Raw genomic sequence first — 13,890 nt, forward strand, 5'->3', positions numbered from 1 at the left:
CACACTAGTTGGTCATTTAATTATAATATTTTCATTTAAATCACCAAAAATAAAAAAAATTACAAACAAGTCACCAAACATAGGTTTTGCTTTCATTTGTCGTCACATTTCTGTTCTGTTTTTATTTGTCACTCATGGTTAATTTATGTTAATGATATGTTAATAACATGTGTTACCTTCTGATTGATTGAATTTTTTAAAAAAAAAATTAAAGGTTACCGGAGCAATAGTGCCAAACAGTAGCAGAGGGAAAGAGAGAAGGGCTAGGTCTATTTTAGAAATAAGAAACGTAAATGAAATAAAAAAGAAAAAATATTAAATTAATATTTTATCTAAACTTTATAGATAAATTAAAAATAATTTATTTTTTAACGTGGCATATCATTCTAATAACATGAGTTAACGACTCAATAACGAAAATGGAACAAATAGATAACGTAAGTAATCAAAATATAAAATTTTAAATTGTTGATTAAAATTAAAGTAAATTACTAAATAATACAAAGTTTGCATGATATCAAAATTTCTTCTATGTATTATTTGATTGAAACAAGGGTTCATCAACTTTTAAGAATTTTTTATAATTTAAATAAAATACTTTCTTATTAATTAAAAAAATGATATATACTTCACCGAAAAAAATTGAGCATTACCGTAGGTGTTGTCTCGGGTGAGAGCATTACCGTAGGTATCGTCTCATCAGCCATATCCCCCTCATCATCAGACCGAGGATCCTCTTCTGTAAGCATCGTTGAGCCTTGAAAAACACCTGTAAAAACTGTAGAACATGTTACTGTGTCTTTACACGTCTTCTCCGGTTTGCCATCCGCTGTGAACTCATTCCTGTCCACTGGCCTGAATCTTTTGCTTCCCCCACTAAAGTTTTCTTCATTTTTCGCCGGCTGTGTCACCAAGGTGACATGCGGGGTTGTTTCTTGCATGGTATCTCAATCAAATTATTTAATTATTTTTACATGTTTTTTGAATTGAAATATACTGTACCTTTTGTCACAATCCTAAGGCTAAATTACAACTTCATACATAAAAATGTTAATTGTTTCCAATAAAATATTTAATTCAACCCCCCCTCCCTCCCCCCCCCCAAAAAAAAAGACTGTAGTCTTTTGGATGGTTTTTTAGGTTCAGTAAAAAATAGAAATAATTAAACTCGTAATACTAAACTGAATAAAAAAAATTAAGTTAACATAGAAATAAAATTTCTCAAATAAAGTATATTTAAAATTTTATTTTTAAAATACTTCCCAAAAAATAATAAATTAAATTATTTTCAACATTTAAAAATCTTAGGATTGAAATAGACTTTGCCTTTTGTCACAATCCCAAATTACAACTTCGTACATAAAAATTCCAATAAAATATTTTAATGTCCCAAAAGAATATTAATCTAAATTAAGCATACCCACATCTAAGAATAGCTTAATAGCTGTCCCTTTTTCTCATATGTATGGGGTAAGGGGGAAGTAAGATAATAGGTTACCCCCAACGCCATGTTGAGAGCAGCTTCCGTAAGAGACTTCCGAATTATGAAATGCCTTCCGTGGGACTCGATCCCACGACCTCAAAATTAAAAACCTTGTGCTCTACCAATTGAGCTGGATGATCATTTTATACCCACATCTAATAATCTTTTGGAATAATTTATCAAAATTTGATCCAATAATAGAACAAAAACAACGATTAACTGTGAATGCAACGTTCAAATTAAGGGCAAAATAAAATTAAACAAAAAATGTCATTTTCAACAAATTATTATTGTTTGCCTTCCTGCAAAAAGTTAATGTATTATACATCCACATAAAGACAAAAAGTACATCTACTAATCACCGTTTGATTCGAAGAATCAGCATTAAAGATAACACTTGTATGGCCACGATGTACTATCCAGATCTAAATATAAAATATGGGTTAAAAAAACAGTGCTTGTCGGAAAAAAACGGTCGAGTTTGGTGGCTGCCATTGTGATTTTCAATCCCATTAGTTGGGTTTCCCCACTAACCCCACTCTCCCGTATAAATTAACGTTAAAATCACTTCATTTCTTCAATAATCATTAACCATTTCATTTCTCTTCTTCTTCAAAGCTCTGGCCATGGCTTCCCGAGCTTTCTATCTTCTAGTTTCAGCCATTGTTCTCTTGTCCGCCATTGTTGTCTCAGGTATGAGCTTCAAAGTGAATCCTTTTTTCTTCTTTTTGATGTCTGCACTTCAAGCGTGGAAACCCAAAGTTGTTTTTTTGGTTGTTTGTTTTGTTATTGCAGATGCCGCTGGTTCGGTCGGGATTAACTATGGTCGTGTCGCCAACAACTTACCATCGCCGGAAAAAGTCGTTGAACTGTTGAAATCTCAGGGGATAAACAAAGTGAAGCTTTACGACACAAGCGCCACCGTTCTGAATGCGTTGGCGAATTCCGGGATCAGCGTCGTCGTCGCTCTCCCCAACGAACTCCTCGAAGCAACCGCCACAGACCAGTCCGCCGCCGACAACTGGGTTCAATCCAACATAACCAAGTTCTACCCTCAGACAAAGATCGAAGGCATAGCTGTCGGGAATGAAGTCTTTGTGGACCCGAAAAATACGACGAAGTACCTCGTACTCGCCATGAAAAACATCCACGCTTCGCTCGTTAAATCCAAGCTGGATTCCGCCATTAAAATCTCTTCCCCCATAGCTTTCAGCGCGTTGCAAAACTCTTACCCTTCTTCAGCCGGTTCGTTCAAGCAGGAATTGGTCGAGCCGGTGATTAAACCCATGGTGGATTTCTTGAAAGAAACCGGGTCTTACCTCATGGTTAATGCGTACCCGTTTTTCGCTTACTCGGCAAATTCGGATCAAATCTCACTTGATTACGCTTTGTTTAAGGACAATCCGGGTGTCGTGGATTCGGGTAACGGGTTGAAATACCACAGCCTTTTCGAAGCTCAAATCGACGCCGTTTTCGCCGCCATGTCGGCTATCAAATACGACGACGTAAAGATGGTAGTGACCGAAACTGGGTGGCCTTCAATGGGCGATGATAATGAAATCGGTGCTAGTGAAGAGAATGCGGCGTCGTATAATGGCAACTTGGTACGGAAAGTTTTGAGTGGAAGTGGGACCCCGTTGAGACCTCGGGACCCACTCAACGTTTACTTGTTTGCTTTGTTTAATGAGAACCAAAAACCCGGTCCTACTTCGGAAAGGAATTACGGTTTATTTTACCCTAACGAGCAAAAGGTATATAACATACCATTAACACAAGAGGAGATTAAAGGAGGCCAGTCAACGCCGGTCAACACGAACACTAATTGGGTTCCTGTAGCCGGAGAAGTGTCGAAGACACAAGTTGGGCAGACGTGGTGCGTTGCCAACGGGAAAGCCGATAGGAAGAAGCTGCAAGACGCGTTGGATTATGCCTGCGGCGAAGGAGGGGCCGACTGTAACGCTATTCAACCCGGTGCCAATTGTTATAATCCGAATTCACTCGAAGCACACGCCTCGTTTGCCTTCAACAGCTATTATCAAAAGAAGACGCGTGCGGCAGGTACGTGCGAGTTCGGCGGTGCGGCTTACGTTGTCTCGCAACGCCCCGCATATGGGAATTGTGAGTTTCCAACTGGAGAGCACTGAAGTGGAGGGGGAGGAACAAAGGGAAAAGAATTGGTGAATTTCAGCAACAGATTTGATGAAAAGAGTAGGTGGAGTTAGATGATTTTACTCTCTTGTTTATAGTGTGTATTTTTTTTAATATTTATATATTATTATTATAAATAATGTTGTGGAATTTGATTTTATACGAATTTTTCTGGTATCTTCCATTAATATTTTAAAAATTAAAAATGTAATAAATAAGATATGAACTCCAGTTATAAATTATGGAATATATAACCCTCTATATTAGTCGTAGAGACCAGACCAAGCTCACATGGACCTTGATTTGGGCTACAATTTTATTAAAACTGGGCTAAAAAGACAATCTCAAAATATCTGGGTGATGAAACGAGTAAGGTATAATATCCAACGATTAAGTATTTTAACTTTAATCCGATTCATTTAAAATTAAATTATCATGAACCAGAGGTCTTAGGTTCGAATAATTATGCATGAAGGGTTAGGGTGCGTATATATTATCAATGATTCTTAAAAGACTCTAACAAATATTATCTTTGTAATAACTCTAAATTATTAAAAAAAATTAAATCATTATATTTATTAGATATATCATATTTAAAAATATTTAATTTTAAAAAAGTATAACGAAAGACCGTATTTTAATTTCATTAAAGTTCTCTTCTATTTATAAATACTTGGCACCCTTATTTCATCTTATATATTCAAATTTAAGGGCGTCTAATAAACAAGAATACAAATAAATAAATAATAAATTTCATCACTCAATTCCTTCTCATTCCTATTTCAATTACTTAAATTTAAAAAATTTCAATTTCTTCCCACTCAATTTTAGACATTAAATTGTTTTGGTTACTCCTCCAATTTCTCCTTTTTTTTCTTGCTGACATAACATTATTTTTCTGGTGACAGCATTTTTTTATTAATTTTAGAGTTGTCATGTAAGTGACCATTAATATTTTATTAATAATATTTTTTATATATTTTTTTATTGAATTAGATTCTCCATCAACCCCCTCGCCTATTGTATTTTCGTCCCCGTTACACCACCTCTCATCCCAAATCAACAATTATTTGAATGCTCACCGATGCATGAACCATTATGTCTTCTTCTTCGAAGTTCAATTCAAATGTAATGGTACTACCATCAATTTGAGCCATTACCAACTTAGTTCATCATCTCTAATAACGTTAACCCAATTCATCACCACCTACAATGACTGTTAATTTCCAACCGTTGTCTAAGTTAATTCATCACCATTATTAATGAGATGTTTATGGTCGTTTTAGCTCTCTCTCCCAACCTAAAAATAGAGATCATTTTAGCTCTCATTTCAATCATTCGAACATTCTCTCTCGACTATTATTCTTTTTTATGTTTTTATCAAAATTTTGAGAAAAGTAATATCATAAGTTTTCGCTTCATCCTTAGGTTGAAATTTTTTTGAAGGATCGTGTTAACCTCAGAAGAGAGTGTCCATTTTCAAAGATTATAACAACCAAGGCGATCTTACTTCTAAGATGAAGATTTAGTCCACGACACAATCAACGAATTCTTACTTTCAATTTTTATTATTTCTCTGTCAATGTTAACATCTCCATTTTGTAGTAGTACTTTCGTACGACCAACAAAACATATATACATTTTTTTCTTCTAAATAAATCAATATATCAGATGAGCTTTTTCAATATTGTGAGTAGAAAACCCCTAAAATCAGGTACCATGAACGTAGTTTACATAGCTTGGAAGAAAACAAAGAATTACTTCTTCTTTGGTGCATTTTAGCGCTGAAGACAAGCTTACAGGATTACTTCTAGGAAGTATTTCCGCGGTTCTGAATCTTCAAGTGCTTGCATTACCGCTTAACAGACTTTTCGACCCAGTTCCCAAAATCCTTTTTTGTAAATCGCCGGGGAGCAGAATAGCGTCGTTGAGGATTGTTCAGTAGGGATTCAATGAAATCACAAAAGTTGTTAAGCCGATAAATAATGGAAGTTGCTCTTTCTTCCTGGAAATATTGGGAATTTGATGAAATTAAAATCTCTTAATTTGAGTAAGCAGCAGCTTTCCGGTGAGTTGTCTATTGAGCTTTTTGGTTTGCCAAGTTTGCAAGTCGTTGCTATAGAAGAAAATAGGTTATCTAGTGATGTTCCTGAAGGTTTTAACGGCTTGCTTAGTTACCAAGTTCAGTTTGTTGAAAACCGCGTTCCTCCCCAACACTGTAATCTTGCTACCGTTGTATTTTCCTTTCATGAAAATGAAGTTCATCGACGTCAACGATCATATTTCTTCTCATGTGGAGAGTGTGTAGAACCCTTGCACCCTCTCCACCAGTTTTGAGCTTAAACCCGGCCCTTGCGGTAATGGATCGTCGATCACGCTGATTATTTCAAACCATGTCGCCGATGTATTTGAGGGTTTTGAAGTAGAGGCTATTTGAGCACGGTTAAACGAACGTTTTGAAGGATTTACCAGCTCATGGCCTCAGCAAAAAATGCAACAGTTTGAATATTGCTGACATACTCATTGGCAAGCATGTTAGACTGGATGACAGTTAAAATTGACTCGAAGAATGTGTATAATCAGTTAGAGTGGAATATCACGCAGACATCCTTATTGATATCATATGTTAACTTATTCAAAATTTTAAAGTAAAATGTAAAATGTTTTGGTATTCTGAAAAAGTGAAACAAATTAGAGGGTTATTGTGTGTGTGTGAATGATGGTGACATGGCATAACATTATTGGTCAACTAGTAAGCTTATCCCGACTCTTACCGGACACTACTCACAAGGTGGGCTCCATTTCTTTTCTCATTTCTTACCGAAAATATATATTTCCGGTAATATATCAAAAAAATCCACTATTAATAATTTTATATTATCGGAAATGAGATTCTCGGGCTAACCAAACGGTGGAATGTGAATTCCATTCTCGTGGGAATCTCACGTTCCCCATCCAAACGCCCCTTAGCTTTATCCGTTTGATTTTTGAATAACATTCATACATTTTTTTGGTTTACTTTTTAGTCCATTTTTTTTATTTTTTTTTTGTCAATTTAATCCTAGATACACATCAAACTTAATTTTTAATCAACTCATCGTCATTTAGATATTATTATTTAAATATATGTACATGTATAATTCGTAAATTGTTTAATCGCTAAATTTTAATTAACACTAAACATATTAAATCGTTTTAATATAAACTAATATTTTGATAATAATAAAAAACATATAATTATGTATTATATATAGAGAGATCATGTCTATATAATAAAACAAATTAATGATGTCTTTATGAGTTTATTCGTCAATTAAACTATTCAAAAAGTTTACCTGGAGATAAAATTTGGCAATGGAAAATGGACACATATACCTTAAACTTGGGTATATAATACATGAGATATAATAAAAAAACGTAAAGATGTGATATTGGGCGATGTCAAATGTGCGTAAATGACGTTCGACATTACACGTTGCAGTCTGATGGTGCTTGCTGCTCCCTCAACCAGCTGTACTTGACTCTACCAACAATTAATACCTAATGTTTTGCTTCACATGGAACATTAATCACATGTGACCTAAATTTTAATTTCTTTTAATTTTTCTGAAAAATAAAAGTTTGTAAAATTAAAAAAAAAACTCTCAAAATATCTCAAAATTCATAAAACTACAAAAAAAACATATCTAAAATCTTGTCATAAAACTACCCTCATTGGACTATCACCCTCATTGGACTATCATAACCTCAATTTCCAAAATCTCTAAATCTCTAAAATTAAAAGTTTGAATTTGGGTATTGGGATTTAAAGATTTAAGTTTAAATTTAAAGAATTGTGTTTAGAGATTTAGAGATTTTGGAGATTGAGATTATGATAGTCCAATGAGGGTGATAGTGGCGAGGTGGACCAACGAGCCGGGTTAATAATTTGAGATTAAGATTTTTGGGAATTTTTTGAGATTTTATGGAATTTTTTTATTTTTTAAATAAAAATAATAATATTTTTAAATTATTTTAAATAAAATTTTTAAAAAATTATAAACGTACCGTATGTCATATTTTGAGTAGTTGAATGATTTATAATAGAATTTTTTAACGATTGTGTTTGATTATACACCTAAAATGATAATATAAATATTTTAAATATTTTTATTAATTGAAAAAAATATAAACACCTAAACAAACGAAATATATAGTTTTAACAATTTTTTATATTAAGCCCTTTATAAATGATTGTACAGTGAAATCAAGAACCGAACGAGACCAACTTTCAGACCTCGTCTTCATCTTCCTTGTTTTCCTCTGAATTCTCGTAGGATTAAGATATCATTAAAACCCGAATTCTCAGCTTCTCACTCACTTTCTTCCCTCTCCTTTGAGAACCTAAACAAGCCATTCATTCATGGGAGACAATAGGGAACCATTGGTGGACCGATCAAGCTTCAAAAGAAGCATTTCCCACCCACTAGATGAGTTCCAAACCTTCCGAACATACTTACGTTGGATGTGTATGGACCAATCCAACATCTGGACAACTTGCTTGTCCTGGTTCTTGTTCATTGTTTTAGGTCTCGTGGTTCCTTCTCTGTCTCGTTTTCTCTTGGCTTGTTCCACTTGCGATGCCAAGCATGCGAGGCCTTACGATTGGGTGATTCAGTTGTCTTTGAGCAGCGTCTCGGCCACATCTTTCGTTTGTCTGACGAGGTTCGTCAAGAAGTATGGGTTGAAGAGGTTCATGTTTTTTGATAAACTTTATAATGAAAGTGAGACTGTTAGGAAAGGCTACACTGCTCAGCTCAATGTAAGTTTTCCTTTCCTTTTTTTTTTCCCATTTAATTCTTCAGTTTCTGATGAGATTTGATATGGGGTTTTGATTTCATTTCTGGGTTTAGGGTTCAATTCCTTTGAAAAATCCCAGTTTTTGAATGTTTAGTCGAAGATCCATAATTTACTGAAATTACAGTTACGATCATTGCTGAATTTGACTTGATCAACCGTTAATGAAATATTAACTGGAATATATTACCCGCCAAGCGTTTGTAAATTTGTCTCTTTCGGTTAACTTTTCAACTCTTCGTTTTGGCTTATAGGTTTGAAAATGTGGGACTATAAGCTTTTGAAGAAGTTCAAATTCTTTGTTTTAATGTGATTTATTTTGCAGAGATCATTGAAGATCGTATCCATTTTCGTTCTTCCATGTTTCCTAGCCGAGACTGCATACAAAGTATGGTGGTATGCCTCAGGTGCCTCACAAATTCCTTTCTTAGGCATCGTCTGGTTGAGTGACAGTGTAGCCTGTTTCATGGAGTTATCGTCGTGGCTCTATCGGACGACGGTTTTCTTCCTCGTCTGTGTCCTTTTCCACCTCGTCTGCAACCTCCAAGTTCTCCGGCTCCAGGACTTTGCCTTGTTCTTCCAAGTCGAGTCGGATGTGGGTTCGGTATTGATTGAACACCTACGAATACGAAGGCATTTGCGGATCATCAGCCATCGGTTTCGCTCGTTCATATTATGGTGCTTGATCTTGATCACTGGCAGCCAATTCACGTCATTGCTTATCACTTTAAAGGCCACATCGGAATTGAACATTTACAAAGCTGGAGAACTTGTTGTAAGTGTTCATTCATCAAAATATGTTCTAATCTTTAACTCTTTAGCTTTGATCCAGTTCTTTCACATCTTCTTATTAATATATTGTCTGTAGATGTGCTCTTTAACTCTACTCACTGGACTCTGTATACTATTACGAAGCGCGACAAAAATAACACATAAAGCGCAGGCGGTTACATGCCTTGCATCGAAATGGCACATTTGTGCAACGCTAGATTCTTTCGATGTGAATGATGGTGAGACACCAAGGACTCCGGTCATTCACGCCCACCAAGCATGTCCTCGTGTTGGAACAGATGGTGAATCAGAGAGTGAAGATGTTGGCGACGAAGAAGATGACTTGGATAACAATAATTTGATCCCGGTTTATGCTTACAGTACCATTTCGTACCAAAAAAGACAAGCTCTAGGTAAAAACATTGCTTTTGTTTATTTTTACTTAAATATATCAATTTTGCTCCGAGTGCAAAATCTTGACTTGACTAACCAAGTTGTGTAAGTTCGATTCAACTTGATTTGACTCTAGAAACTCAAAATGACCCCAACCTAAAAGTTCTTGAATCCAATTGTCAAACCTAAATGACATCAATGTTTGTTCACGTGTTTGATGACATTAATTTTCTTTTTATGATTACAGTGACATATTTTGAGAACAATCGAGCAGGGATTACGGTCTATGGATTCATGTTGGATAGGGGGACGCTTCACACAATTTTTGGCATTGAATTATCTCTTGTTCTATGGTTATTGGGGAAAACCGTTGTTTTCTCTTGATTCGGGTATTCGGGTATTGGTTTTTTTGAGGGAAATATAGTGTTGGAGGGTACAACGGGTTTTTTTTCTTCATTCAATTTTTTTGGGGGTTTAAATTTGCATTATATGGTTTATTTCCAATTCACTGTCTTCTACTTTAGTTATATTGTTGTTCATTATTTTCAGAGCATTTATTTTGGAACTTAAATTTAATGTTAATTTCCCGAGTTAAATGAAAAACTCATGATCTGAGATACCCTTAATATAACTCATTATAACATTTTGTTTTTGTTTTATAGTATCTTGAGAGAATATATGGCATAAAAAATGTAAGCATTATATCTTTTTATCTTTAACTACTCGAAAATCTGTTAAATTGACTAAACAAATTATATTTATATTCATTAATTTATTTGGGTACGATAATTTTTTTTTATTATCAATTATCGATGAGCCTAGAGATATATCTCTCTTACAATAAATAGAATAAATTATATTTTAACATTAAATCTCACTACACGGTTCTTATTATGTTCAAGTACAAGCTTTATAATTATTCGGTTAAATATAATGTTTGACTATGTCAAAACGTAATGTTTATTCCATTCACAATAACTAAAATTTTAATATTTGATTTTTTTTTTAAAAAATTAATGTCTCATCTTACTGAAATAATTGATAGTTAGTCTATGCTTTTATTCTCGTATATCAAAGACCAAGCATCAAATTACCACCAAGACAATAATACACTTGAGGAATGTTCAAATTTACAAAGCCACTTAATGAAACGCTGTCGTCTCAAAAGGATAGTTTCGTCAACCGATAAATAAAACGAACTCTTGTTTTATTCTCTCTCAATGCAAATTATTTCGCACTAAAAATTTCTCCCCTCCTTAATATATTTATTTTCTTCCAGAAAAAAACCCAATAACATATATCTTCAAGTTTCCCCTTTTTGACCCTCTAAAACCCTAAACCTTCTTCTTCCTTCCTTCTCCTTCTTGTTCTTCAGAGATGTTGATGTCCAGGGCTTTGTCACGCGTCTCAAGGAGCGTTGGTGCACGCGCCTTGCTTCTGTCTGCTCCCAAGAGCGTTCAAACGCCAAGCTTTCCCCCTCAGTTTCACTCCCTTGTCTGTGAATCACCGAAGAAGGTACATAAATATTTTCAATATATTAAGCAAATCAATAAAACCTTTATTTATTTTTATCGATTCTGAGAGGGATTTGATAGGGTTTAAGCATTCAGTTTAAATTGGCTCAAATTGTTGACTTCTTTCATTTGCTCATTCTATTCTCTTTATCTTTTTTCATCATGTTGGAGTTCTCTAAGTTTTTTGGTTGGAAGTTAAATTGGCTTAAATTTAAATGGAAGCGGGTTCATTTTTTGTAGTCTTTAGATTTGATCTACTTGTTTCATTTTCATTTGATCATTTTTCTAACTTATTATTAATTGCCTTAATGTAGTCATTACATTAATGATTTATAAGCTGCAATTTCAATTTACATATTCATTTAATCAAGGTCTTGTTTGGTTTTAAGATTCCTTTTTTAGTCAGTAATTGAATGATTATGCTGAAATTTTGGATCTTAAACTCATATTTTGATTCCTAGAAAACATAATCAAGTTCATAAAAATCGCATGCGCTTTGTCTTTGCAGGTGATTACAAATGATTTATTTAAGCTGCAGTATTCAAACCTAAATTTCTCTGCATTTCGACGATTTGGGATCTCTTCATCGGCCTCTCCTGAGCCTTCCGGAAAGGAACATGGGAGTACTGTAGAGAATAATGGTGAAGATCCTGCGAAGCCAAGTGGGGATACGAATCCTGGAGAGGCTGAAGTTACAAAAGAATCAGGTTTTAACTCAGAATCCCAAAATACATTGCCTCAATCTCATAAAAGGATGGGAGCCACTAAACAAACTGCATTTTCTGATTCAGATTCTGAGGGTGATGGTGACCTATCAATGTCTGATATGGTGAAACTTGTGGAGGAAAAAGAAGAACTCCTGAATGCCAAGCAAAAGGAAATTGAACAAATGAGGGACAAAGTTGTTCGGACTCTTGCAGAAATGGAGAACGTTATGGCCAGGACAAGACGGGAAGCGGAGAACGCAAAAAAATTTGCCATACAGGTAGTGTAGGTGAATCAATAATCACTCGATTTCTATTTGGAATATCAGGACGCGAGTGTAATTATTTGCTGATGTGCTGCAGAATTTTGCAAAAGGCCTACTTGATGTTGCAGATAATTTAGGAAGGGCTTCTACACATGTTAAAGGCAATTTCTCTAAGATCGATGAATCCAAAGACACTGCTGGAGCTGTACCCCTCCTTAAGACACTCCTGGAAGGGGTTGAAATGACCGAGAAACAGCTTGGAGAGGTAAGCTTTCTGTTATTTCGCCAGTCAGGTTATTAGTTTAAAATTTCAAAGCTTCCTATGATATTGGGAGGTCTCGTGAAGCTGAATTGTTATTGATCCATGATTGAACTTGTAGGATTCAATTTCCTTTTCCTTTCCTTGGTAAAGGAGCAAATTTGGTGAACTAAAATCACTTAACTCATTGGACTTTCTTCTGAAAACTTGTACTCAGTCATGTGAATAGTTAATTATCCAATTTGTTGTTTCTTCCTACATTTTTATTGAAATATCCGTATTTGGAAAATCTCCTATCATGGGTTTAGGGAAACCCTTCAAGAACCCTCAAAATATAAGAAAAAAACATGAAAAGATTGAAGATACTCGTGTTGGATATATGCCCATATCTGACATCTACACCAGAATCTGAGTAATATAGTTTTCTTCTATCTCTACATGTGTTCTATATCGAATTACTAACCAGATAGAGATGATATTGCTTTCAGGTATTTAGAAAGTTTGGAGTGGAAAAATTTGATCCTACAAACGAACCATTTGATCCACACAGGCATAATGCTGTATTCCAAGTACCAGATAATTCTAAGCCTCCTGGAACAGTTGCTCATGTTTTGAAGGTATTATCTTCTAATCGAACTTTATTGAAACAGTTCCATTTGCCTATAGTTCGTTATAATTGATTCCAATTGAAGTTTGATTCAAGAAACAGATTAGCTTCCAGTTACTTTATTTATGTTTAATTACCATTAAATTCATGTTGCTGTTCGTTATTACAGGCAGGATACATGCTCTATGATCGTGTTATTCGACCAGCTGAGGTCGGTGTTACTCAAGCAACAGATAATGATGCAGCTGAGAATATCACAAGCGACAAAGGCTCTGATGCTTGATGGTATCTTAGGTAAAGTTTTTAATGGCAAATTTTCAAAAACTGTTGCCTTTGTGATAAAGAATTATACACATTTGAGGGTTATCAATCTCTGATTACACTACTCATAGAAGACATGTATGTGCTCGTAAGTTATTCGAATTTGGTTTGATCGATATCTAGCTGAGCTTGAGTAGTTAACAAGTTGAGTTCGACCATTCAATACTTTACTCTAGTAACTGACAAAATTGAGTTTGATTTTAATAAATATTTTCATCATTCCCCCACCAACGACCGATGCAAGAAAAAGGTTTGCTGGACACGGCTAGGGATAGGGCTTTAACGGGGTTGGGCGGGGTGGATTTTTGTCCGTCCCATCCCGGAAACTAAATCTACACCGACCCTACCTCTCCCCGCCCCGGGTCTTTATGTATTGCAATGGTCGTAGTTTCTCATTCTTAAATCATTAGCTATATGTTGAAAGGAGATGATCTCAATCTAAGGGTTATGTATAAAAGCACAAATTTTTTAAAAGATAGAGAAAGAATACGAAAAATGTGTCACAAACGTAGATTTATTCTTATTAAAAACTAAAAATGAAATAAAGAGAGAAGAAAATCGGTGATCGGTAATCAACATTATTGTTGT

The 13,890-nt window shown here is 34.8% G+C and overlaps 3 protein-coding genes across 4 annotated transcripts; all 3 read left to right on the top strand.

The window, feature by feature from the left end:
* Positions 1-2,080: 2,080 nt before the first annotated feature.
* Positions 2,081-3,636, top strand: LOC120219523 (glucan endo-1,3-beta-glucosidase 12-like). Its single transcript, XM_039216337.1, has 2 exons — positions 2,081-2,176; positions 2,279-3,636. Exons 1-2 carry the CDS (start codon positions 2,110-2,112, stop codon positions 3,625-3,627), a joined length of 1,416 nt encoding a protein of 471 aa, XP_039072268.1. The 5' UTR covers positions 2,081-2,109; the 3' UTR covers positions 3,628-3,636.
* Positions 3,637-7,945: 4,309 nt separating this feature from the next.
* LOC120219525 lies at positions 7,946-10,036 on the top strand. Its single transcript, XM_039216338.1, has 4 exons — positions 7,946-8,432; positions 8,793-9,242; positions 9,336-9,651; positions 9,879-10,036. Exons 1-4 carry the CDS (start codon positions 8,034-8,036, stop codon positions 10,013-10,015), a joined length of 1,302 nt encoding a protein of 433 aa, XP_039072269.1. The 5' UTR covers positions 7,946-8,033; the 3' UTR covers positions 10,016-10,036.
* Positions 10,037-10,911: 875 nt separating this feature from the next.
* LOC120219527 (grpE protein homolog 1, mitochondrial-like) lies at positions 10,912-13,418 on the top strand. Of its 2 annotated transcripts, none has more exons than XM_039216340.1 (6): positions 10,912-11,146; positions 11,654-11,852; positions 11,931-12,130; positions 12,213-12,380; positions 12,863-12,991; positions 13,151-13,418. In XM_039216340.1, the coding sequence occupies exons 1-6, from the start codon at positions 11,009-11,011 to the stop codon at positions 13,262-13,264; spliced, it is 948 nt and encodes a 315-aa protein (XP_039072271.1). In that variant the 5' UTR covers positions 10,912-11,008; the 3' UTR covers positions 13,265-13,418. The 2 variants fall into 2 exon arrangements, with proteins under 2 accessions (XP_039072271.1, XP_039072274.1); XM_039216343.1 differs by having other exon boundaries at positions 10,913-11,146; positions 11,937-12,130.
* Positions 13,419-13,890: the final 472 nt, after the last annotated feature.

The sequence above is a fragment of the Hibiscus syriacus genome, unplaced genomic scaffold (genome assembly GCF_006381635.1).
Source record: "Hibiscus syriacus cultivar Baekdansim isolate YM2019G1 unplaced genomic scaffold, ASM638163v2 tig00110206_pilon, whole genome shotgun sequence".
NCBI lineage: Eukaryota > Viridiplantae > Streptophyta > Magnoliopsida > Malvales > Malvaceae > Hibiscus > Hibiscus syriacus.

What these genes read in the sequence shown, in the direction of transcription:
- LOC120219523 (XM_039216337.1), top strand. Translation starts at nt 2,110, where the DNA reads ATGGCTTCCCGAGCTTTCTATCTTCTAGTTTCAGCCATTGTTCTCTTG. An exon ending in GTCCGCCATTGTTGTCTCAG is followed by an intron (nt 2,177 to 2,278) that starts GTATGAGCTTCA and finishes TTGTTATTGCAG; the next exon opens with ATGCCGCTGGTTCGGTCGGG.
- LOC120219525 (XM_039216338.1), top strand. Translation starts at nt 8,034, where the DNA reads ATGGGAGACAATAGGGAACCATTGGTGGACCGATCAAGCTTCAAAAGA. An exon ending in ACAAAGCTGGAGAACTTGTT is followed by an intron (nt 9,243 to 9,335) that starts GTAAGTGTTCAT and finishes TATTGTCTGTAG; the next exon opens with ATGTGCTCTTTAACTCTACT. An exon ending in CCAAAAAAGACAAGCTCTAG is followed by an intron (nt 9,652 to 9,878) that starts GTAAAAACATTG and finishes TTATGATTACAG; the next exon opens with TGACATATTTTGAGAACAAT.
- LOC120219527 (XM_039216340.1), top strand. Translation starts at nt 11,009, where the DNA reads ATGTTGATGTCCAGGGCTTTGTCACGCGTCTCAAGGAGCGTTGGTGCA. An exon ending in TCTGTGAATCACCGAAGAAG is followed by an intron (nt 11,147 to 11,653) that starts GTACATAAATAT and finishes TTGTCTTTGCAG; the next exon opens with GTGATTACAAATGATTTATT. An exon ending in CAGTTGCTCATGTTTTGAAG is followed by an intron (nt 12,992 to 13,150) that starts GTATTATCTTCT and finishes TCGTTATTACAG; the next exon opens with GCAGGATACATGCTCTATGA.